Source organism: Diceros bicornis (genome assembly GCF_020826845.1).
Source record: "Diceros bicornis minor isolate mBicDic1 chromosome 39 unlocalized genomic scaffold, mDicBic1.mat.cur SUPER_39_unloc_1, whole genome shotgun sequence".
Classification (NCBI taxonomy): domain Eukaryota; kingdom Metazoa; phylum Chordata; class Mammalia; order Perissodactyla; family Rhinocerotidae; genus Diceros; species Diceros bicornis.
In genome coordinates, this window is record NW_026690915.1 from 840,051 (window position 1) to 863,980 (window position 23,930).

A 23,930-nucleotide genomic window follows, 5' to 3' on the forward strand; every position below is an offset into this window, starting at 1 on the left:
AGTCGGGGGAGGTCTTGGCTGAATCATTCATTCATACATTCATTCACTGATGCACCCTTTGACCAATACTTCTTGAGCATCTACAATACACCAGGTTCTATTCTAGGGATGGCGGACACAGCAGTGACTAACACAGGCAATAATATTTGTTCTCCTGGAACTTATCATCTAGTGTGGAGGGAGATAGATAACAAAAAATAGATGCATGAACATCTCGTGTGTTAGGAATAGTTAAAGGAGATGAAGACAAATAAGGCAGGAAAGGCAGATAAAGGGTTCTAGGGATGGGATTCTACCACTTTTAACAGAGTGGTAAGGAAAGGCCATGCTGAGAAGTTGATATTTGAGATAAGATTGAAGGAGTGAGGGAGTGAGAGATTGGGTGTCTGGGGAAGGATGTTCCAGGAGGAGGGAACAGCAGGTACAAAGGCCTGGAGGCAGGATCCCAGCTAATGCGTTAAGCTCTCTCATACATGTGCTCATTCAGTCCTCCCAGCAACCTGATGGTATTGGTTGTACTCTACAGCAATTTCACAGACAAGAAAACTGAGCCTCCATTGTGGTGGAATCACGATCCCAAGGCCAAATAGAGAGGATGTAGGAGAGTCAGGATCTGAGTGTGCCTAGATGTGACTTCACCCCCCATGCTCCCAACCACCATGCCCTTCTGCCTCCAAATGAGGCTGCAACCTCTGGCAGCTCAAGGTGGGCTGGCGTAGGACACACATCGATTTAATCCCCAAGTTCACAGACTCTGAGACTCAAGACAGCCTGGGAAGCTGTCATGCAAACATTCCAGAGCAAGACAGAACCTGGATTCCAATCCTCGTTGTGCCTTTCACAAGCTATGTGACAGTGCAGAATTGTGAAGCCCCAGTTTCCTCCTCTGAAAAGTGGAAATATTAGTTTATAGCTCATAGGGGTGCTAGGAGGATTCGTGGAGCTAATGCACGTAAGAGATCTCTGTCAATGCCTGCCACAAAGAAAGCTCAACATATTAGTAGTTAATTTTTATTTTAGTTAACGTTTGCTTGCATAGTACTTACTGTGCTCCAGGTTCTGTGTGGAGTGCTTTACAGAGGTCACCTTATTTAGTCCTCTGAATGACCCTATGGGGTGGGTACTATTATCCTCATCTGATAGATGGGGAAACTGAGACACACAGAGATGAATTGTCTTGCACATTGTGTTAGGCAGCTTGGGCTGCATCACCAAATATTATAGACTGGCGGCCTTAAACAGCAGAGATTTATTTTCTCACATCTCTGGAGGTCAGAGGTCTGAAATCGAGATGTCAGCAGGGCCGTGGTTTCTCTGAAGGCTGTAGGAGAGAATCTGCTCTGTGTCTCTCTCCCAGCTTCTGGTGTTGCCATCAATCCTTGGGATTCCTTGAGCTGTAGACGCATCACTCCAATCTCTGCCTTTGTCATCACATCGTGTTCTCCCCAAGCCTGCCTCTGTGCCCCTTCTCCTCTACTTATAAAGACACCAATCAGATAAGATTAAGATTAACCATCCTACTCCAGCATGATCCCATGTTAACTTACATCTTAATTGCAACTAGAAAGACCCTGTTTCCAAATAAGGTCACATTCTCAGAGACCCGGTTTAGCACTTCAACATATCTTTTTTCTCTATGCCAAGAAAAAAAGACTACGGCCATTTGTGCAATCTGTGATCATTACGTTTTGAAATTATTCATCACCCTTTTCCTTACATAATATTGGCCAGTATTTATTCTCTTGGTCCCACCTAACAGCAAGGGAGGTTAGGGAGAAGGGGAGAATGTGGGTATTGGGGAGCCTCAGCACTGTGTGCCACAAGATAAGAACATGTAGAGCAAGTCTGCACTTGCAGTCTCCTGCTCTCATTTCCTCGTCTGCCTCAACCCGGGTTTTTTCTTCCACTCTCTAGATGTGGATGAATGTGTGGATTCCAGAGCCTGCCCAGAGCATGCGACTTGCCACAACAGTCCTGGAAGCTACTATTGTGTCTGCAACCCAGGATTTGTTTCTAGCAGTGGAAACATGAGATTCCGCGGTCCAGGAGAGACGTGTGAAAGTAGGTGGAGGGATCTGTTGGGGAATCAGGTCCCATTCTGTTTGCAAATTCAGCAGTGGTGGGTGATGAGTAGGGGCATGTCTCGGCTGAGTTCAAAGACTTTTCTGCAAAGCTGATGCTAATAATCATTCATTCATACATTCACTCATTCATTCATTCATTCCTGCAATACTACTTGAGCATCTACAATACAGCAGGTTCTATTCTAGGAATGGTGAATACAGCAGTGAATAACACAGGCAATAATATTTGTCCCCCTGGAAATTATCATCTTGTTTGCAGGGAGATAGATAACAAAAAATAGAAGCACGAACATATTGTGTGTTAGGGATACCTAAAGGAGATGAAGACAAATAAGGCAGGAAATGTAGATATAAAGTTCCGGAGGTGGGTTTCTAATTTTAACACGGTGGTAAGAAGAGGCCGTGCTGAGAAGTTGATATTTGAGACAAGATCTGAAGGAAGTGAGGGAGTGAGAGATTGGGTATCTGGGGAAGGATGTTCCAGGAGGAGGGAACACCAGGTACAAAAGGCTGGAGGCAGGATCCCAGCCAAGGCGCTAAGCTCTCCCTCTCGTGTGCTCATTCAGTCCTCCCAACAACCTGACGGTATTGGTCATATTCTACACCCATTTCACAGACAAGGACTGTGAGCCTCCACTGTGGTGGAATCACCCTCCCATGGCCAAATAGATAGGAGGTAGGAGAGTCAGGATCTGAGTGTGCCCAAGAGTGACTTCACACCCCACGCTCACAACCACCATGACATTCTGCCTCCAAATGAGGCTGCAACCTCTGGCAGCTCAAGGAGGGCTTGCGTAGGACAGACATTGATTTAATCACCAAATTTCCAGACTCTGGCACTCAAGACAGCCTGAGAAGCTGTCATGCAAATATTCCAGAGCCAGACAGAACCCGGATTCCAATCCTCGTGCCTTTCACAATCTATGCGACGTTGCACAATTTTTGAGTTTCAGTTTCCTCCTCTGAAAAGTGGAAATATTAGTTTATAGCTCGTAGGGCTGCTATGAGCATTCATGGAGCTAACACATGTAAGGGATCTACGGCAATACCTGCCACAAAGAAAGCTCGACATGTTAGTGGTTAATTTTTATTTTAGTTAAGATTTGCTTGCCTAGTACTTACTGTGTTCCAGGCTCTGTGGTGAGCGCTTTCCAGAGGTCATCTTATTTAATCCTCTGAATGACCTTGTGGGGTGGGTATTATTATCCTCGTCTGACAGATGGGGAAGTTGAGACACACAGAGATGAATTCTCTTGTCCATCGTGTTAGGAAGCTCGGGCTGCATAACAGAATATTGTAGACTGGCGGCCTTAAATAACAGAGAATTATTGTCCCACATTCTGAAGGCCAGAGGTCTGGAATCAAGGTGTCAGCAGGGCCGTGCTTTCTCTGAAGGCTCTGGGAGAGAATCTGCTCTGTGTCTCTCTCCTAGCTTCTGGTGTTGCCAGCAATCTTCGGTGTTCCTTGACTTGTAAATGCATCACTCCCATCTCTGCCTCTGTCATCACATGGTGTTCTCCCCAAGCCTGTCTCTGTGCCTCTTGTCCTCTTCTTATATGGACACCAATTATATCAGATTAAGGGACCATCCTTCTCCAGCAGGATCCCACATTAACTTACATCTTAATTGCATCTACAAGGACCCTATTTCCAAATAAGGTTTCTAAGGGACCAGGTTTAGGAACTCAACATTTCTTTTTGGAGGACACAATTCAACCCACAGTGGTCTCCTTCACTCTCAAATGCTGCCTTCTCTTGAAGCCCTGCTCTGGGGCGCTAACTCAACCTTTTCCTTCTACGCTGCCTAGATGTGAATGAGTGTGCAAGTTCCACCATCTGCCCAGCTTATGCAACCTGCACCAACACTTTGGACAGTTACTACTGTACTTGCAAACAAGGCTTCCTGTCCAGCACGGGAGAGACACAGTTCATGGGCCCAGGAGTCGAATGCAAAGGTGAGTTCACGTCCCCTCACAGGTGGTCGGAAAAGCAGGTGGGATCTAGCTGGGTAGCAGATACAGATGCTTTTTGTTTTTGCCCCAAATATTAATTATTTATTTATTTCCTTCCTTCCTTCCTGCTTTCCTTCCTCCTTCCTTCCTTCCTCCCTCCCTTCTCTCTCTTTCTTTCTTTCTCTCTTTCCCTTTCTTTCTTTCTTTCTTTTCTTTCTCTCTCTCTCTCTCCTCTCTCTCTCTCTCTCCTCTCTCTCCCTCTCTCCCTCCCTCCCTCCCCCTCTCCCCCTTTCCCCCTCTCCCCCCTCTCTCCCTCTCTTTCTCCCTCCCTCTCTCTCTCCCTCCCTCCCTCCTCCCTTCCTTTCTTTCTTTCTTCTTTGCATTCTTCCTTTCTCTCTCTCTCGCTCTTACTTTCTATTTCTTTCATCATGAGAATTATTCCTGGCCACTAAAATTTCCAATGATTATAGACTAGCATTAGGAAGAAAATTAAAATTAAAATCATGCTCCCTGTCAATATCCAGAAATAGCCACTGATTTCATTGTGAGGGCCCACTGTTTGGTCGCCTTTCCATGGAGATAGTTAGAATTTCCAATATTTATAGAGTGCCAGGTCCTGTGCGAAGTGCTTTATGTGCAATGTCACATTAAATGGACTATAGGCATTATGATGATCTCCATTGTCCAGATGAGAAAACTGAGGCTTGGAGAACTGAAATGACTTTTTTAGGGTCATGCAGTTGAACTGGGATTCAAACCCAGGTCTTTCTGACTCTACTGAGGGTGTCTCAACCACGTTACTTAGCTGCCACACTCTAGTTAAGAGATGTTGGTGAAATATATTTCATCTCTATAAGCCTCAATGGTTCCATTTGTAAAACGGGCGTATAAGAGTATCCAACTCCAAGGATAGTTGGGAAGATTAAATGCAATAATGTATGCAGTGTGCTAGGCACATGTGCAGTATTAAGAGCTATATTAATATAAATAATATAAAGTAACATAATTCCCAGAAGGAGCTAAGTTCTCTGTCAGCATTCCTTATATTTAAACCCCAGTTCTCCTCTTGACAGTAAAAATCTGATTATTCCTCTGAATAAGACCATAGGTTGGCAATTTTTCTGTAAGGGGCCACAGAGTAAACATTCTGGAAGTTGCAAGTCGTACGATCTCTGTCATGACCACTCAGTGGTGGTGCAAACACAGCCAGAGATGATACAAAAATGAATGGATGTGTCTGTGTGCCAATAAAGCTTTATGTACACAAACAGATGGTGGGCTGGATTTGACCCATGGGATGTAGTTTGCTGAGCTCTGAAGAAGATGATGCATTTCTATCACTTTTGCAGTTAGTTTCCAGGGATCCCCAAACATCATTCTTTATCTTTGGGCTACAGTTCATGGGTTATTCAGTCAGCTCAGTAGTGCTGACGAACCCTGGTGTTTAAATTTGGCGTGAAATCAATATTAACCATATAGAAAATGATGGATACTACAGCAACTATTTTGTCTACTCTATGTCTTTGACCCCCAGTATGGTGACTGATACATTGTGAGTATTTAATATGTATTTGTTGAATGAAGGAATATGTACCTTATTCTTTATGTCAACTCCAAATTGAGTCATCCTTCTATTGGCAGGCACTTAGGTTTTTCTAACGTTTTACAACTTGAAAGAAAGCTGAATGAGCATCCCTGTGATCTGGGAGGGAGCTATAGGAGACTTGTGTTGAAGTTGTGCTTCTATAACAAGTACCTAGCAAGGGTTTATTTCGAGTAACTTGTCAGAGCAGGGTTGAAATAGATTTGTGGAGAGCCACCCCATGGTTCCATGACTGCACGATTCCATGGGTCCTTCAATGAGTAAATTCCTAGAATTTGCTTTGCAAGTGTCCGAGTTATCTGTTGCTGGGTAACAGACCACCTGCAAATTTAGTTGCAAATAGTAATCATTCATTATGCTCATGAATGAATCTGCTATTAGGGCTGAGTTTGGAGAGGATGGCTTGTCCCTATTCCACATAGTGTCAGTTGAGTTGGCGCAACTGGAGGCTAGAGGATCCACTTTGAAAAGGGTCTACTCACAAGGCTGGCAAGGTGGTGCTGGCTGTTTGACTGGCTGCTCCCCCAGGGCTGTGGGCTGGATGTCTTAGTTCTTCCCCATTGAGCTGCATTTTCATGGCTGGTTGGGCTTCCTCAAAGTATGGCAGCTCATTTCCAAGAATGAGCATCTCAAGAGAAGAAGGAATTACATTATATTTCTACGACCTATCATGACATTCTTCTGACTAAGCATGGTATTTTTATGACCTGGTGTCACTTCCACCATAGTCACAAGCATGCTCAGATTCCAGGGGAGGGAATATAGACCCCAATACTTGATGGGTGGAGTACCAAGGTCTCACTGAATGAAGGACATATGGGAGGGAAACATTGTTTCAACCATCTTTGGAAAATACAATGGGCTTCACAAGATGAGGCAACTTTGTAACTCTGACTCTTTCTCTATCCAGATATAGATGAGTGTTCTCAAAACCCGCGACAATGTGGTCTTAACTCAATCTGCCAAAACCTGCCAGGGAGGTACAAGTGCAGCTGTTTGCCTGGTTTCTCTTCTCCTACTGGAACCAACTGGAACCTGGGAAATCCAGGTCATTTTGCCTGTACACGTAATGCTCTCAGGCTCTCAGGCATGGTCTTTGGTGGAAAGCTATCATTGAGTTGGGTACATGTGTTTCTCACTGTAGACACCCAATCTTTTGTCTGCTCACTCTCCTCCACTGCTCCTAGACATCAATGAATGCCTCTCCAGTGGGATCTTCGCAGAGCGTTCTGAGTGTTCCTACTCCTTAGGAAGCTATAGGTGCAGCTGTCGAGATGGGCTCTTCTCTAACAACTCCACCTGTGAAGGCACAGAGGGCCTGCCCTTCTTTATTTACCTACTTAATTAAGAATCACCTCATTTCATGATCCTATTAGGTAGTGATCATGATCCTTATTTTAGGAATGAGAACACGGAGGCTCAGAGAGGTGAAGTGACTTGCCAAGGGATGCACAGCTATTCGGTGGAAGAATCATGATTTGAACTCCCGTTGAGGGCCTACTGTGACTTAAGCAGTGGGTCAGGCAGTTCCTGCGAATAATGCGGGGCTCCATCTCTATAGCGATTTTCTCTCCAGTGGACATTGGCAATGTCTAGAGACATTTTTGATTGCCACAGCTGTTGTTATTGGATTGTGTGTGCTACTGTCCTCTAGTGGGTAGAGGCCAGAGATGTTGTTAACCATCTTACAATGCACAGAACAGCCTCCCCACGACCAAATGTGATCCAGTCCCAAATGCCAGTAATGCTGAGGTAGAGATACTGTGTTATAGGGAGAGCTCAGGTCTTTTTCCTAAAAGGTATTTGAATTAAGACGTGAGAGTTACCCTCATGCTCCCTCCCCTTCCATATTAAATCGGTCATCAAGTCTCAGAGAATCTAACTGCTAGATATGTCTTGAATCTCTCCACTCTTCTCCATCCTTTATTCAGGCTGCATCCGTACTGTAACAGCATCCTCACTGGTCTCTCCCTTTCTCCAGTCTTCCCCTCTCAAATCCATCCTCCACACTGCAGCCAGGATATTCTCACAAAGACACCATGGCTCCATCTTCCTGAGTCTAGGGTGGTTCTATTGTTTTCCTCTTTCATTTATAGGGAGGATGACTTCATTCAGCAGGGCATGGAGTGATCAAGCCCTTATCACATTCCCTTGGCTTGGAGTCAGAGATATTCGAAGTCATCTCTGATTTTTCTGGTCCATTTGTAGCAGTTAGCTATTGCTGAGTAACAAATCACTCTGAAAGTCAATGGGTAAAAACTAGCACCATTCATTTAGCTCTTGATTTCATGCATTGGTGGTTTAGGTTGGGCTCTGCTGGTCAGTTCTTTGGGTCTCAACCATTCTTCTTCATGTGAGGAGATAATAAGCCTTCATGAATTCACAGGTAATCAATGAATCTGGATCGTGAATTATGAAGGGTTTAGAGGCAAAAGATGAGCGTAGGTGAGAACAAACTCTCAGGGTCTTGCCTGTTCTAATGAGGAGTTTGGATTTTATCCTGAGCTGCGAGGACCCTCATCAGAAGATTTGCCTGGGTCATAAACTTGCCTCTAAATGCTTCCTTTCTGTAACGACAAAAATGTGTTTAAGAAGGTGGGACCAGAGCCAGGGAAACCCATTGGCTTCAGTCAGTGGTGGGGCTGTGCACTGCAGCTGCAGCCTCAGCATCCTTCATCCTTTTGACTTAGACCAGTTTTCTGCTTAGATATGGATGGATGTTCCAGGAGCTTGACTCTTTGTGGTCCCAATTCCACCTGCACCAATATCTCGGGAGAACACAGTTGCTCCTGCCTGCCTGGGTTCTTTTTGCCTGATGTTTGGACCCCTGAGAAACCAGAGGCTTTCAAATGTACCAGTCATTCTCCCAGCCATGCTGAGGACTTCTCAATGCATGTCAAACTACTCTGAAATGCAGCAGCTTATAACAACAACCATCTGTTCTTGCTCATGATTCCATGGGTTGACCACATGGTTTTTCTGGGGCACTAAGATGGCTGGCTGGTCCAAAGTAGGCTTGCTTACGTGACTGGTAGTTGGTGCTGATCTCTGGCAGGGCCCTCAGTGGGCCGTTCCACATGGCTTCTTGGGCTTCCTCAGAGCATGGCAGTTGGTTTCCAAGAAGGAAAGTTCCAAGAAGAAGAAAGCAGAAACTGCCAGTTCTCATAAGGCCTGGGCTTGGAAGTCCCCAAGTGTTACTTCTACCACATTCTATTGGTCACAGTCACAGGGCCAGCCTAGATCCAAAAGGAGGGGAAATAAACTCTCCATCTCACTGGGACAGCAACATGTGCATACAGGAAATGGAAGAACTGATGGCTCCATCTTCGGAGGGTCTACCATACAGCAGAACACATTTTATAGTCTTCAATCCCCGGGGAAATGCATGCTTCTTTTCATTAGAAATATTATATTTCTTCTCATTCGTTGATCTTTACTAGCTGCTGACATTGTTAGAAGCAGAACAATAGAGGCATAAAGAGGAAAGGGATCTTAGAGAGATTAACACAGCTCTAAGGGCTCTAGGAACCTTTCAGAATCCCCATCTAGGGCCAGAAAACAAGGCCATGGTCTTCCACTCTCCTTTCAGTCAAATTATCACCTCTTTTATTTGTCTTACCTATTCGGGTTTCACTTCACAAGAAGGAAGGTTTCTTGGGCCAAAAAGTTTTGAAAGCCATGCCCCTAGTCCAGCTCTATATGCAAAATATAAATTGCACCTGTGGTATGTCTGACAAGAGCTCACTTAGTCGATGCTTAAATATTTCTGGAAGTGGGCAACCTGCGGTGAAAAGAAACCCACTCCTTGGTTAGAGATGTTTTCTGTGATACCAAGAAAAAAACCACTTCCCCATGCCTTCCAACCATGTCGTTTGAGACCTCCAAATTAGTCTACGTTCCTATCACAAAGACTTCTCGTACCAACTCTCCATGGTATCACCTGGTGCAATATACCATATACTTGTGTAAGCCCCTAGTGTGGACAGCGCCTATTTATCCCTCATGTTTTTTGAGATGACATAGAAATATGAAAGGTTTTGTCCTTACCTCCCTCCTATTCATTTTTTTATTACTTTTATTTCTTTATTTTTTTTTTTTTTGGTGAGGAAGATTGGCTCAGAGCTAACGTCTGTTGCCAATCTTCCTCGTTTTGCTGGAGGAAGAGTGGCCCTGAGCTAACATTTATGCCCATCTTCCTCTACTTTATATGTGGGATGCTGACCTAGCATGGCTTGATGAGCGGCGTGTAGGTTCACGCCTGGGATCTGAACCCACGAGCCCTGGGCTGCTGAAGCAGAGTGTGTGAACTTACACCACAGGGCCAGACCCCTCCTATTTATTTTTTTCTGAGACATTCTATTCCATATATCCTCTGTGGATCAGAAACCTTCAGAGGGAGAAGTAACCTCTTGTTGCCACAGTGACCATACATCACCCTGTATTGGTTAAGCTGGGGTTTCTCAACTTTTGCACTATTAACATTTTGGGCTGGATAGTTCTTTGTTGTGTGTAGGGCTATTCTGTGCATTAGTGGATTGGCAGTATGTTTGGCATCTACCCCCAGATCCCAGTGACCACGAAAAATGTCTCCAGACATTGCCCAACGTCCCCTGGAGGGGCAAATTGCCCTCAGTTGAGAACCACTAGCTTAACGAAATAGAAATTTCTTACTCCCTTAACCATCCAGTATGGATATCCTTGGTCAATAGGCAGCTTTCCTCCACAAGGTGATACAGGGATCCAGTCCTCTTGCATCTCTGGTTTTCCTATGGTTAGGAACTTGGAATCCTTGGTTTCAGCCAGTGGCAGGGAAAGAGGGAGAAGACACACTCACTTCTTAACCACGTGGGCCCAGGAGTGATATGCCATACCCTCTTCCATTCTATGAGTGAAAGCTAACCACATGGCCCCGCCTAGATGCAGGGGGCTCTGGGAAATGTAGTCCCTTGTTGTGCCGCCATTTTTCAGTGACAAGGCTATGCTTTGGAAGGGGAAGCATGACTTTGTTGGATTGTTGGCCAACTCTGCCTCACTCCACAGATATTGATGAGTGCCTTGATATGTAACCTTTCGGCCAAAGGCAGTGAAAAGTGCCTTTTCAATGCAACGTGCACCAACACGCACCAGGAGCTACTTTTGTACCTGCCACCATGGCTTTGCACCAAGCAATGGACAGCTGAACTTCACAGACCAAGCAGTGGGATGCAGAGGAGAGCAGAGGGTTTGCTGGTCAACCCTGGAAAGAAGGCTATCCCTGTTCCTCTGGGTTTTTTGATCTTTTTGAGTTCTTTGCAGATATTGATGAGTGCTCCCAAGATCCATCACGGTGTGGTCCCGATTCTGTCTGCACCAACGCCCCAGGCTCCTACAGCTGTAGCTGCGTTGTGGGCTTCCGTCCCAATCCAGAAGGCTCCTGGAAACATGGCAACTTCAGCTGCGAAAGTAATCCTCTCCTTATGTGTCTTGGCAATGGAATCTGTGTCTTTCTTTGGTTGTAAAATCCTCACTCTACCCAAGCTCTGGATCCTCTTCTTACTTTCATTCATTCTCCCTTTTTATATTTTTTCACTAATACATTAATTTGATAAATTATTTTTGAAGCATTAATTAACTAATTAGTCAAACAGGCCCCTGCACTAGGTACTGGGGATTCAATCCTGGATGTGATGGACATGATATTTGCCCTCATGTAGCTTATAGTCTAGGGAAGGAAGTAGAGAGCACACACATAATTATTTAATAATTGAAAAACTGTCACGCCCTTTGGCATATTATATACCCCATTAGTGAGATATATAATATGCTCCAGGCAAGTGACATTTAAGCTGAAGCTTGAAGGAAGAGTAGGGATTATGCAGATGAAGAGTGGAGATCACAGCGTGACAGGTTATAGCATGTGCAAAGGCCCTGAGGCTAACAAAGACTGAGGACAAAGAGAATGGCATTAGCTGCATCTGAGCAGGTGGGCAGAGGTCAGATTCTGCAGGACCTTGTGTGCTGTGTGAAGAACTTTAGTCTTTCTGCTGAGAACAGTGGGGAACCGTGAAAGGTTTATGTTTTTAAAATTATGGATTATTTGATACATTAAAAATATAAGTAATTTATATGGAGGCAATGAAGTATAATAATAAAATGGATATATCCGAGGCCCTTGCCAACATAAGAACCAGAATATCATCAATGCCATTGCATTTTCTGCATGCTTCTTCTCCACTCCGTATATCCTTGTCTTCTCCCCAGAGGGAACCACTCGGAATTTTGTGTTTATAATTCCCCTACTTAAAAAAAACCCTGCCATTTACGTATCCCTAAACAATATCTTGCTTAGTTTTGTTTGCTTTGGAGCTTTACAAAAATGGTATCATACCACATATGATCTTTTTTTATTGAGATATAATTGACATATAACATTCTATTAGTTTCAGGTGTACAACATAATGATTGATATTTGGATATATTGCAAAATAATCACAATAAGTCTAGTTAACATTCGTCACCCTACATAGTTACAAAATTTCTTTTGCTTGTGATGAGAACTTTTAAGATCTACTCTCTTAGCAACTTTCAAATATGCAATACAGTATTATTCACTATTGTCCCCATGCTGTATATTACATCCCCAGGACTTATTTATTTTATAACTGGAAGTTTGTTCCTCCTGACGACCGTCATCCATTTTGCCCACCCTCCACCCCCACCTCTGGCAACCACCAATCTGTTCTCTTATCTATGAGCTTGGCTTTTTTTTTTTTTTAATATTCCACATATAAGTGAGATCATATGATATTTTCCAGAGTTGCTCTTTTTCACTCAATAATCACACTTCCCAAAGCCCCTGATGTTGTAGCGTGTAGCTGTAGCTTGTTCATTTCCACTGTTGTATAACATGGCAATGGATGCATTTACAGCATGGGGTATGATTGTGTAAATAATAATATCTTTCTGTGGTTGACATTTGATTTGCTTGCTTTTGTTTTCGTCCTAGTGGTTCCCTTCAAGTGTAAAGAAGATATGTTACCCAACAATGAGCAGGTCCAGCTATGCCAAGAGGGAGCAGCGGTGGAGCCTGAATATGTAAGTATTTTTGAAGGTTCCTAGCTCTTGAAGTTGTCCTAGAAGCCACATAGGTAGGATGTTGTTTTGCAGTTTTAACGAAGACAAAAATATACAATGGCCTAAACCAGATAACAGTTTATTTCTCTCTTTGTAACAGTCTGAGTGTAAGCTGCTGAGAGCTGATGTGATGGCTCCATAATGCTCTGTCATCATGAACACAAGACTCCCTTGTTGTGGTCGAACATGGCTGCTCCAGCCCCTGCCATCACATCTGCATTTCAGCTTGTGGGCAAGGGAGAAGGGGAGGTGACAGGCACTGTCCTTCCCTTCAAGAGTATGACCCAGTATCACTTCTGCTTATACCTCATTGGCCAGAAATTAGTCATGTGGTCACACCTAGCTACAAGGAAAGCTGGGAAGGGAGGACATTTGCTCATCTAAAACTTGGGAATTCTCTTACTAAAAGAAGAAAGGATGTTGGAGTCTCATTACTAGTGAAGCTGTTGGTGCTGCATCTGTGTGATATGGGATGCATGTGTGATACATAGCCCCCAGGCCAGGCAAAGAGGAATCTGGACATCTGATTCTCTAATGGAGTCACTCCAGTGAGTAAAGGCTCCATGAGCATCTTCAGGAATTGGTGTAACTATTTTAAATATCAGCTTATAAACTAGCTTTGGAATTGCCATGCACTTTGGACCATTGTCATGTCTTTTTTTCATTGTGGTGAAATACACCTAAAAAATCACCATTGTAAATTATACAATTCAGTGTTATTTAGTACTCACAATGGTGTGTAACCACCACCTCTATCTATCTCCAAAACATTTTCATCACCCCCAAAGGAAACCCTGTACCCACTAGCAGTCACTGCCCATTCCCCCCACCCCAACCCCTGGTAAACACTCGTCTACTTTCTGTCTCCACAGATGTGTCTATTCTGGACATTTCATATAAATGGAATCATACGCTATGTGGTCTTTTGTGTCTGGCTCCTTTCACTGAGCAACATGTTTTCAAGGTTCATCCATGTTGCAGCATGTGTCAATGCTTCATTCCTTTTTACGGCTGAGTACTATTTCATTTGGACCACTGTTTTTTCACACATTTCCCCATCTTTTTACCCCACTAAATGGTTTTGCTGTCTATGTTTCTTTTGTTGTTCATGGAAGAGAAAGGAGCTGTGGTTCCAATTCTGATCAAATAGTGAGTTTTTATTTCTCCGAGAATTCGAGAGACTCACGAGACCTCAGGAATTTGGGACCACCCTGTATGGTGGGCTTGATGGCCCAATTTGTACCTTACATGCTTGGGGGATAGACTGATCAATGCTCACGAATGCTTTTCCCTCGGGGGCACAGGTTTCTTTTTGTGCACTAATGAACACCATCTTCAGCATCCTGGACAATGCCTGTGAGAACAAAGCCACCGTCGTTTCTCTGAAGGTAACGAGGAAGTCTTTGTAATTGTGTTTCCAGTTTCGAGCATCTTGTGGGACACTTTGGGAGCAGAAAGTCCTCTTTATAATTAATCGACTGTGAGTTAATATTTAATTTATTACAGTTGTAAGTTTTTAAAAATTAACACGCAGTAAAATTGCCCTTTTCTTTACAATCCTATGAGTTTTATCACCTGAGTAGATTTGTGTAACCACCACCACAATCAGAATACAGAACAGTTCCATCTCCCCCAAGAACTCTCTTGGGTTTTCTCTTTACAATCAGATACTCCCTCCACCACTAGCCCCTGTAAATCCCTGATCTGTTCTCTGTCATTATAGCTTTGTCTTTTCAAGAATGTGATATAAATGGAATCACATGGCCTTTTGAGTCTGGCTTCTTTCACTCAGCATAATGCCTTCGAGATTCATCAATGTTGTGTTTATCAATAGTCCCATTCCTTTTTTTCTGGTAACCATTAATGATATTTAGTACATTTACAATGTTGTCTAACCATCACCACTATCTAGTTCCAGAACATTTTCATCACCCCAAAAGGAAATTCCCTACCCGTTAAGCAGACACACCTCATCCTTCCCTTGACTGCAACCCATTCTCTTGATGAGAGAGGACAGCTGCTATTTCATTGATGAGAGACAGAGCGCAAATACACCTTTCTTTGCAGAATACGCCTGAGAGTGTTACCTCTGTGCTTAAGCAAACGTCCACGTGATCCACCTTCACCAAAGAAGAAACGTCCACCCTGGCCATAGTCTTACTGGAGACTGTGGAGAGCACCACGTTGGCAGCATTCCTGAAATCCTCAGAGAATGTCAGTCAGTCTATTCAGACGGAACGCCTAGGTAGGCTATATCCTCCACGGCAAGCTCACACCTGGGCGCTGATTTTGAGGGGTGACTTCAGCAATGTGATTCTCCATGTCTTTTCCATATACCGTTTCCCTGACTGTTTCTAACCTCTGAACTCACACAAAGCAAGCCTATTATAGTAATGACATCTCTCATTTATTGAGCATCAGGCATTGTGTTAAGAGTTTGTGGCCAGGCACTGTTTGGAGGCCGTCGTTAATTCATTCAACAAATACTCGTTGACTGCCTACTGTGTGCCAGGTGTTAAGATATGATAGTCGTTTGCTGTGTTCAAATATTTCGAGCTCTTTCTTCTGGGCCCACGTTAGGATTGTACTCCCTGGCTTGGGGTTAGGTGGAATTTTGTGATGAGTTTAAGCCAGTGAATTGTGAATGGAATAGTTGCTGGTGTGAGACCTTCCAGAGCCTTCTTTCCCTCTACTCTAGGGACAGGCAGTGTTTCAGATCACAATGTCTCCATCTGTGTGGGTCCCAGGGCAAGGAGAACACAGAGCACAGCCCCAAGTCAATTCACGATGGACACAAAGCATGAATGAGAAATCAATAATTATTTATAACCCACTAAGATTTGGGGTTGTGTGTTACTGCTGCATGCCCAATCCTCTCCTGACTGATACAGCTATGGATTTACCACCCTGAACGTGCTTGGTGGGTGACTGCATGGGAATTTCGGGTACTGTATGCCTTAACGGCAGCACCCCACTCCTGGTGTAGCTCCAGTATCAGTCACATAATCCCGGGTAGTTCCATCCTCATGGGTGCCCAGGAGGCCAAGAGGTGGAAATAGAGTGTTTGGTGAACTGCCACCAGAATTGAACAAAACTAGCCTCGTGAATTTTATATTTTAGTGATAGACCTATGGCATACCAGATAGAGCTAGTGCTACTGAGAAAAATACAGCACGCTAAGGAGGCTCGAGAGGGTCAAGATTAGTGGGAGCGTTGCTATTGTATATAGTGCGGTTAGGGGAAGTCTCACTGGGGCAGAGACCTGAGGGAAGGGAGCCGTGTAAATATTGGGAGACAGAGCAAGTGTGTTCCTTGGAACACTTGGTGAGTTCAAGGAACAATGAGCAGGCCGGTGAAAGCTGCAGCAGAAGGGGTCAGAACAGAAAGGGAGTGCAGATTTTGTAGACGAAGGTAGGGACTCAGGATTTTATTTGAGGTAAGATGGGGGGTGGGATTGGAGAGTTTGAGAAAATGCATGGCATTATCTGGCTGATATTTTTCGAGGGTACCTCTGGTAGAATTATCTATTTTGTTTTCAATAAGAGTCCTTTAATCATTGCCATGCTGCAGGTGGGAAATCTGAGGCTCAGAGAGGTTAAGTCGTTGCTCAAATTTGCACAGCTGGTGAGTGGCAGGGCTGGACTCCATCTGACTGCAGAACCCAAGCCCTCATCCACCATACTGGGCTTGCCCCGGTCCCTTTCTATTCCTTTGGCTTTGGAAAATTGCCTAAATTTGGAGTAGCCAGAGTCACAACTCTGTCGCCTTCCATCACTGTCGACTTCAATCCCATCTTTTCCTCATGCACCCCCTATGATGTGAGGGCTCACGCCTATGGCTCCACCCGAGTTTCTCATATGTTTGGTGCTACCATCCTCCTACCAATAATCAGGGGCTCAAGAGGTTTCCCGTGATGAATTGGCCTTTCTGTTCTCTCCTTTGCTTGCGACTATGGATGCGTACCCTTCTTGGACAGAAACTGAATTCAGGACCCACTCTCTGGGTGACCTCATGCAAACTCTCCCTTTCTCCTTCTAGATATTAAGACCCAAGTTATCAACAAAGAATGCGCTGAGGAGAACACCGTCTTTAACTTCAAAGCCAAAGGCGATGAGATGAAGATTTGGTGCTCCACAATTGAAGAATCTGAATCCACAGGTACAGACCCGCTCCTGAGAATCAAGGAGGGTGGTTGTGGTATATTCAATCAGCAAATATTTATCCATCAACTTCTAGGTCCCAAGTCCTGTGCCAGGTGGTGAGGGAATCTCTGATGGCAGAGGCAGAAATAGCCTATGCCCTTGGGGAGTTTTCCATCTGCTAGGGAAGGCAGACATTAAATAAATAATCTCACAATACCGGAGTACTGAAACCTTCCCTGTCCAATACAGCAGCTACTGGCCACACTTTGTTATTGAGCGCTTGAAATGTGGCTAGATTGTGAGCATAGAATACATACCAAATTTCAAAGGCTTGGTACAAAAAACAGAGGATGTAAAACATCTCATTAATAATTTTTCTAGGGGCCGGCCCGATGGCGCAAATGGTTAAGTGCACGTGCTCCGCTGCGGCGGCCCAGGGTTCGCCGGTTCGGATCCCAGGCGCGCACTGACGCACCGCTTGGGAAGCCACGCTGCGGCGGCGTCCCACATAAAGTGGAGGAAGATGGGCACGGATATTAGCCCAGGGCCAGACTTCCTCAGCAAAAATAAGAGGAGGATTGGCAGATGTTAGCACAGGGCTGATCTTCCTCACACACAAAAATATAATAATAATTTTTGCTACTGATCATGTGTTGAAATGATAATATTTTGCATGTATTGAGTTAATATATTATTAAAATGAATTTTACCCGTTTTCCACTTTTCTGAAATGTGGCTACTAGAAAATTTAAAATTGCATATGTGGCTCATACTATGTTTCTAGCAGACGGCGCTAATCTGTATCAAGGGTTGGCAAACTTTTCCTGTAGAGGGCAGGTTAGTAAATATTTTAGGCATTGAGGGCAATACAATTTGTGTTGCAACCATGCGACTCTACTGCTGTGGGGCAAAAGCATTCACAGGCAATATGTAAATGAACGGGTGTGGCTGCGTTGCAACAGAACTTTTATTTACAAAACACAGGCAATGGCCAGATAAGCCTGTACATTGTCCACCACCCCGATCTACATGCTCTCTGGAGGGCACAGACCTAGGACACATCCTGGGAGACCCCCAACGTTGAAAGGGGAAGCCCACCAAAGAGATTAAACAAGAATGACCACAAATGTGGGAGGGGAACTTATTTTCCACTGCTGAGTTGAATCGTCCTTTAAAAACACAAATTCAAATTTGTTTTTAAGTATAGCCAAGATTTCTCCAGGTGATAGCACCTCAGGATTTTTTTCTATGGTTCTATGAGGGTCACCAACCAGAAGCCCACCCATGTTTTAATCCTCAGAGCAGGCCAGTGAAGGTGCAGGAATGCATGGGATATTACAGTGCATATACTAATAAATACTGAGCAAATGATTCCCTTTTTTTTTTTTTTTTTGCATTTGTGGCAAATCGCAGGGACCACTGGGGTGGCATTTGTCTCCTTTGCGGGTATGGAGTCTGTTTTGGATGAGAGCTTCTTCCAAGACCCTCGGACCTTCTTGGGCAACTCCAAGAGGAAGCTGAAGATGAATTCTCGCATCGCTGGGGGCATCATGACCGGGAAGAAGAAAGATGGCTTCTCCGACCCAATCATCTACACTCTGGAGAACATCAAGGTTTGTGAAGAGGTCTCCACTGAGCCCCCATCTACCCGTTGAGAACTCCCCATCCCCTAGTGGGCTTAACTCTTATTTTTGTTTATTGAGGTAACGTTGGTTTATAATATTATATAAATTTCAGGTGTACATCATTATATTTTGATTTCTGTGTAGACTATGTCATGTTCACTACCCAAAGACTAATTACTGTCCATCACCACACACAGGTACCCTGTCACCCCTTCTGCCCTCCTCCCTCCCCCTTTCCACTCTGGTAACCACTAGTCTAATCTCTGTATCTATGTGTTTGTTTATTGTTGTTGTTGTTGTCTTTATCTTCTATTTATGAGGGAGATCATACGGTATTTGACTTTCTCTCTCTGACATTTCTTTTAGCATAATACCCTCAAGGACCATCCATGTTGTTGCAAATGGAAAGATTTCATCTTTTTTATGGCTGAGTAGTATTCCATTGTGTATATATACCACATCTCCTTTATCCATTTGTCCATTGATGGGCACTTAGGTTGTTTCCAAGTCTTGGCTATTGTTAATAATGCTGCAATGAACATAGGGGTGCAAGTATCTTTACACATTCATGTTTTCACGTACTTTGGATAAATACCTGGCAGTGGAATAGCTTAACTCTCATTTTTAATGGGGACCCATTAAGGTGGCAAGCTTCCACAATTTCTAGCAACTTAAGCCAATCCTCAAAACCCACCTCTAGAGGAGTAAACTTTCCTATTTCTATGTGGCGTTCTTCCATTCATCAGCAGGCAAGATTTAGGTTAGGTTAAGTAACACTGATGCAGGAATATTTACAGAGACTTTAGTTACATTAGCTATGACCAAGTCAGTGGGAGAGACAGATCTGACATCCAAGACATTTCTTCTCATGACTGCACAATGAAATGGCAGCGTTTTCCTCCATCCCCTATAGAGCACACCTGCATCTTCTTGCCCCAGATGACTTCAGGTTGGCCACACTGCATCCATTCAAGAAGGATTCTCAGGTGACCAGGGACTTTGATTTTTTCAGCCAAAGCAGAAGTCTGAGAGCCCCAACTGCGTTTCCTGGAGAATGGATGCAAAGGGTGGCAGGTGGACGCCATCTGGCTGCGTGATCCTTGAAGCTTCCGAGACGCATACTGTCTGCAGCTGTAATCGAATGGCGAACCTGGCCATCATCATGGCTTCTGGGGAGCTCACGGTCAGTACTGATGCTCTGTTTCTTGCTCCCCAAATCCAATGGGAAAATATTGACTAAACATGCATGGTGTGCCTCTCATGGCCTTGTGTGTTGTGGGAGGAGTCATGGGGGCACAGAAGGGGTGTGTGCCATACCTCTGCCCTTGGAGAATTCATGGTCTTGTTGGGAAGCCATGACCCTCATATGTCAGATGAGGAATGACCCTAAACAGGTGCAGGCACAGTAAAAATCACAGATCCCATTTACTGAGCACTTATCTTGTTCTGGACCCTTTATTTTAAGTGTTTTTAGACCCATTGCACAGGATAAGAGACTGAGGCTCAGTAGCCTTCTAGTAATTGGAAGGTGGGATTCTATTCCAGGACAGTCTGGCTCCAGAAGTCTCTTTCCACTGAACCATACAAATGGTGCAAGAGGTTGCGCTGTAGGAATTCAGAGGTGTTTCAGTGAGATCTGGTGACAGATCAGGGAAGAAATGAAGAACAAAGTGAGCCTTGGTGAGCAGGCAGATTTGGGAGAGAGGAAAGACATCCTCATTAGTGCTGTGGTGAGTTTCCTTACCTCTCATGCAAGATCTGAGGTGAATTCTCTGCCAGGGAGGCCCTAACTGCTAGTTAGAGGAATATGGGGCTTAGGACTTGAGAGACCTGGATCCAGAGCAAGACCAGCCGAGTTTCAAGTCCATCTCTGTCACTTCCTAGCTGTGTTAACCCAAGGTATATATAATATAATGTTTATATATTGTATAATTATACATATAATTATTAATATTATAAAATACATATAAAATTTCATATACCTATATGTTATAGATGTATTACATATATATGCATTATAATACCTATGAATTATAATACATATATATAATTTCAGGAATATTGAAATGAACGTGCAAATGGACACAAAACTGTTTTTTCCATGGAATTATTCTGCATCTCTGTCATTTATTTAAAATTTACTGAATTGTAAAATATCTCCCACATAGATCAGAACTGGGTAACCTGGAGATGTGTGCTCTGACAATACATCGTTTTCCATGGAAGTACTCATTTTTCTCTACACCATAGATCTCATCCAGTCTCACAGCCATAAACACCATTTATTAGCAATGACCCCAAAATACTAAACAATGTGCAGTCCAGCCCCCTTCCTGAATTCTAGACTCATATAACCAACCACCTACCTAGTGCCCCCACTGAGATGTCTAATAGATGTCACAAATGTAACGTGTTCCAAACTGAGCTTCTGATCCCCCCGCCTCTCATTTCCATGGAGGGTCCCCTATCCTTCTATTGCTCAGCACAAGGCCGTGGAGTTATCCTTGACTCTGCCTTTCTTCTTACCCTTCATCTCCGATCTGTCAGCAAATCCTGTTGACACTTCCTCAGAATGTATCCAGAATCTGATCGCCTGTCTGTTCCTTTGTTGCTTCTATTCTGTTCCAAGTCCTATTGTCTGTAGCCAGGATTATGGAAATAGCCTCATAAAGGGTCTTTCTGCTTCCCCTCTTGCCTTTTCCCTGCCCCACCTTTGGTCTGTTCTCCTTGCAGCAGCCAGAGGGCGCCTGTGAACTCCTGAGTCGGGTCACATGCCTTCTCTGCCTACAAACCTCTATGGCTCCCACCTTACTCAGTAAAAGCCAAAGTCACCTGATGGCCCACAAGGCCCTGTACGATCTGACCCTCTTTTCCTCCTTGACCTCATCTTCTGTTAATCTCACTTCCCTCTGCTCCACCCATGCTGGCCTGCTCAGGATTCTTCAGACACGCCAAGCTCACTTCCTCTTTAGGAATCTTGACCTGGATGCTCACTCTGCCTTGAATGTTCTTGTCCTGATACCCACATGGCCAACTCCCTCACCTCCTTCAAATCTTTGTTCCAATCATTTGTTATCAATAGTATTTCCTCTGGCAACTCGATTTCGTACTGCCTCCTTTTCTCCTACCCTGACATTCATGCTTCTCCTGCCCCTAATCCTGATTTTCTTTTCATAGCGCTTACCACTTCCTAACATGCTATAACTTCCTTATTTATTTATGGTCTTCCATCTCACACTAGAATGTCTTATTTTTTCACTGACATATTCCAAACTCAATTAACTAAGATCCAGTGGCTTAATTAAATAGGGAATTATTTTTTTTGCAAGAATAGAAGCCCAGAGTTAGGTGTTGCTGGTATTGGTTCTATTGCTCAGTGGTATTGTAAAGGATTTAGGCTCTTCCCGGTTTTCCAATCTGCTAGCAGCATGTTGGCTTTTCATCAAAATGTTTTTTATGGTTGCAAGGTGGGTGCCATAGCTTCAGACATCACGACCATGTTCAAGGCAGAAAGAAGAGGGATGGGGCAGAAACAGCAGCCTCTCCTTTCATGCCTCTCCCTTTAACAGGAAACAGAAGCTTTTCCCAGAAACCCCTCAGCAGATTTCCCTCTCACCTATTTGGTCAGAACTGTGTCACATGACCACTCCTAGTTACAAAAGAATTTGACAAAACAAGTATTTGGCTTTCTAGCTTCTAGAGCGAGAGCTATCAGTGGTGAAGAGGTTAAGAATGGCTTTGGAGTTTGCCTGCAGTGCCTGCCATGCTAGAGATAATCACTGTTAACATTTTAAGGTTTATCCTTCTAGTCTGTGTTGCCATATTTCTCTCTCTCTGTATTTATAAGACCCATGCCCATATAGATATGACCCCTGGGATCATGTTTGTACTAATCTTGGTACTGATTCCAGTTCTGATTTCTCCCTCACAGGGTTAAAGCTCTTTCTTGCTTTCAAATACGCTATGAAGCAACATTTGAGGACAGCAGGTGCCGGCAGGAGCTGACGCTGAAATCTTCTCTTCATGGCTTAATGTGGAATTGCAGATCTCACCAGCCCCAGGACTCTCTGGGTGATTCAGAGCACTGATGGGTGGGGCGCTCTTCCCACGTTCCATGCGCTGGTGAGAAACAAGACTTTCTGTTCCAGATTACCATTTTACCTTCTATGTTCTGCAACCCTTTGAATTTCCAGAGTTTTGAGGAAATAATAGATCCTAGTGCAATGGCATGACCAAGAACATCTGGCTACCATTTTGTTTTCTCCTAAGTTCTTTGGCGTGTGGCTGCAAGCCTGCCTCTCCAGCACCTGTCACAGAGTATGGAAACGGCTTCAGGAAATGGCTTGTCTTCTGACCGACTGGCTTACCCTTTAACAAAGACTCCTCCTGCCTTTAAAGAAATGGCCAGTAAAACTGTAACGAGAGCCCCAGGGGATAAACAAAGCTCACTGATGTATAGGCTACTTTGGCACAAACACTTAAAAGAGTTATGTTGGTAAGCAGGAGCGGTCGATGGAGCAGAATTCCAGCGTTTCACAGAGAGTTGAAGGACTTGATGACAAAGCCTTGGGAAATATTTTGGTTTCCTGGAACCTTTCAGGGAACCAACGTCTCCTTTCCTTCCAGGAACTGTTTTGTGACTTGGCTAGGATTCACACTGCTCGCAAAGTTATCACCATCCTGCCTTGCTCTTCGTCCCCCATAAAGTCTTGAGTGCCAAGGAGAGAAGAAGGAAAATTTAAAATGTACATATCCTCCCTTCCATGGCCACTCTCCAGCCTGCCTCCTCAAAGTGTGGTCCGTGGACCAGAAGCATCAGCATCCCTTTGTTGGATAAACAGGATCTCAGGCCCCAGCCCAGATCTGCTGAACCAGAACCTGTGGTTTAATGAGATCCCCGGGGGGTTTTTGTTGTGCATGAGTGAATGCTCTAGAATATTCTTCTGTTTTCCATGCTGATAGCAGAGCTTGTTTTTAAAACTAGAAAGGAAAACATATTCTTGGCTTTAGGACTTTGCATCTGCCATTCTCTCTTCCTAGAACACCTTTCCTCAAGATTGGACTAATTTCTACCCTCTCTTTGAGTCTCAGCTTAGTCGTCACTTCCACCAGGAAGCACTCTTTAGATCTCTTCTAGTAGGATTAGATGTCACCTCTGCGTGTCCTCTAAGGCTTCATGCTTTCTAGCTCTGTATTATAATTTCTTTTCTTCTTGAGTGTCTCCAATTAGATTCTGAGCTCCATAAGTGCAGGGAAGTATAGTCAGTGGATTCTTCATAAATGTTTTGAATGAAAGCGTGAATGAATGGTTACTCTCCATTTTGAAGATGAGGAAACTGAGGCTCAGAGAGGTTAAGTAACTTTCCCATCATTACACAGCTGTAGCGGGCTGAGCTGGGCTTTGAACTCTT

The 23,930-nt window shown here is 44.1% G+C and overlaps 1 protein-coding gene and 1 pseudogene across 1 annotated transcript; both read left to right on the forward strand.

Annotated features, from left to right (window-relative positions):
• Positions 1-1,970: 1,970 nt before the first annotated feature.
• Positions 1,971-12,894, forward strand: LOC131402271 (adhesion G protein-coupled receptor E1-like). The gene is made up of 4 exons (XM_058537123.1): positions 1,971-2,061; positions 3,893-4,039; positions 12,625-12,713; positions 12,853-12,894. The coding sequence occupies exons 1-4, from the start codon at positions 2,028-2,030 to the stop codon at positions 12,892-12,894; spliced, it is 312 nt and encodes a 103-aa protein (XP_058393106.1). The 5' UTR covers positions 1,971-2,027.
• A 1,180-nt stretch (positions 12,895-14,074) lies between these two features.
• Positions 14,075-22,456, forward strand: LOC131402272 (adhesion G protein-coupled receptor E1-like; annotated as a pseudogene).
• The last annotated feature ends 1,474 nt before the right edge of the window (positions 22,457-23,930 follow it).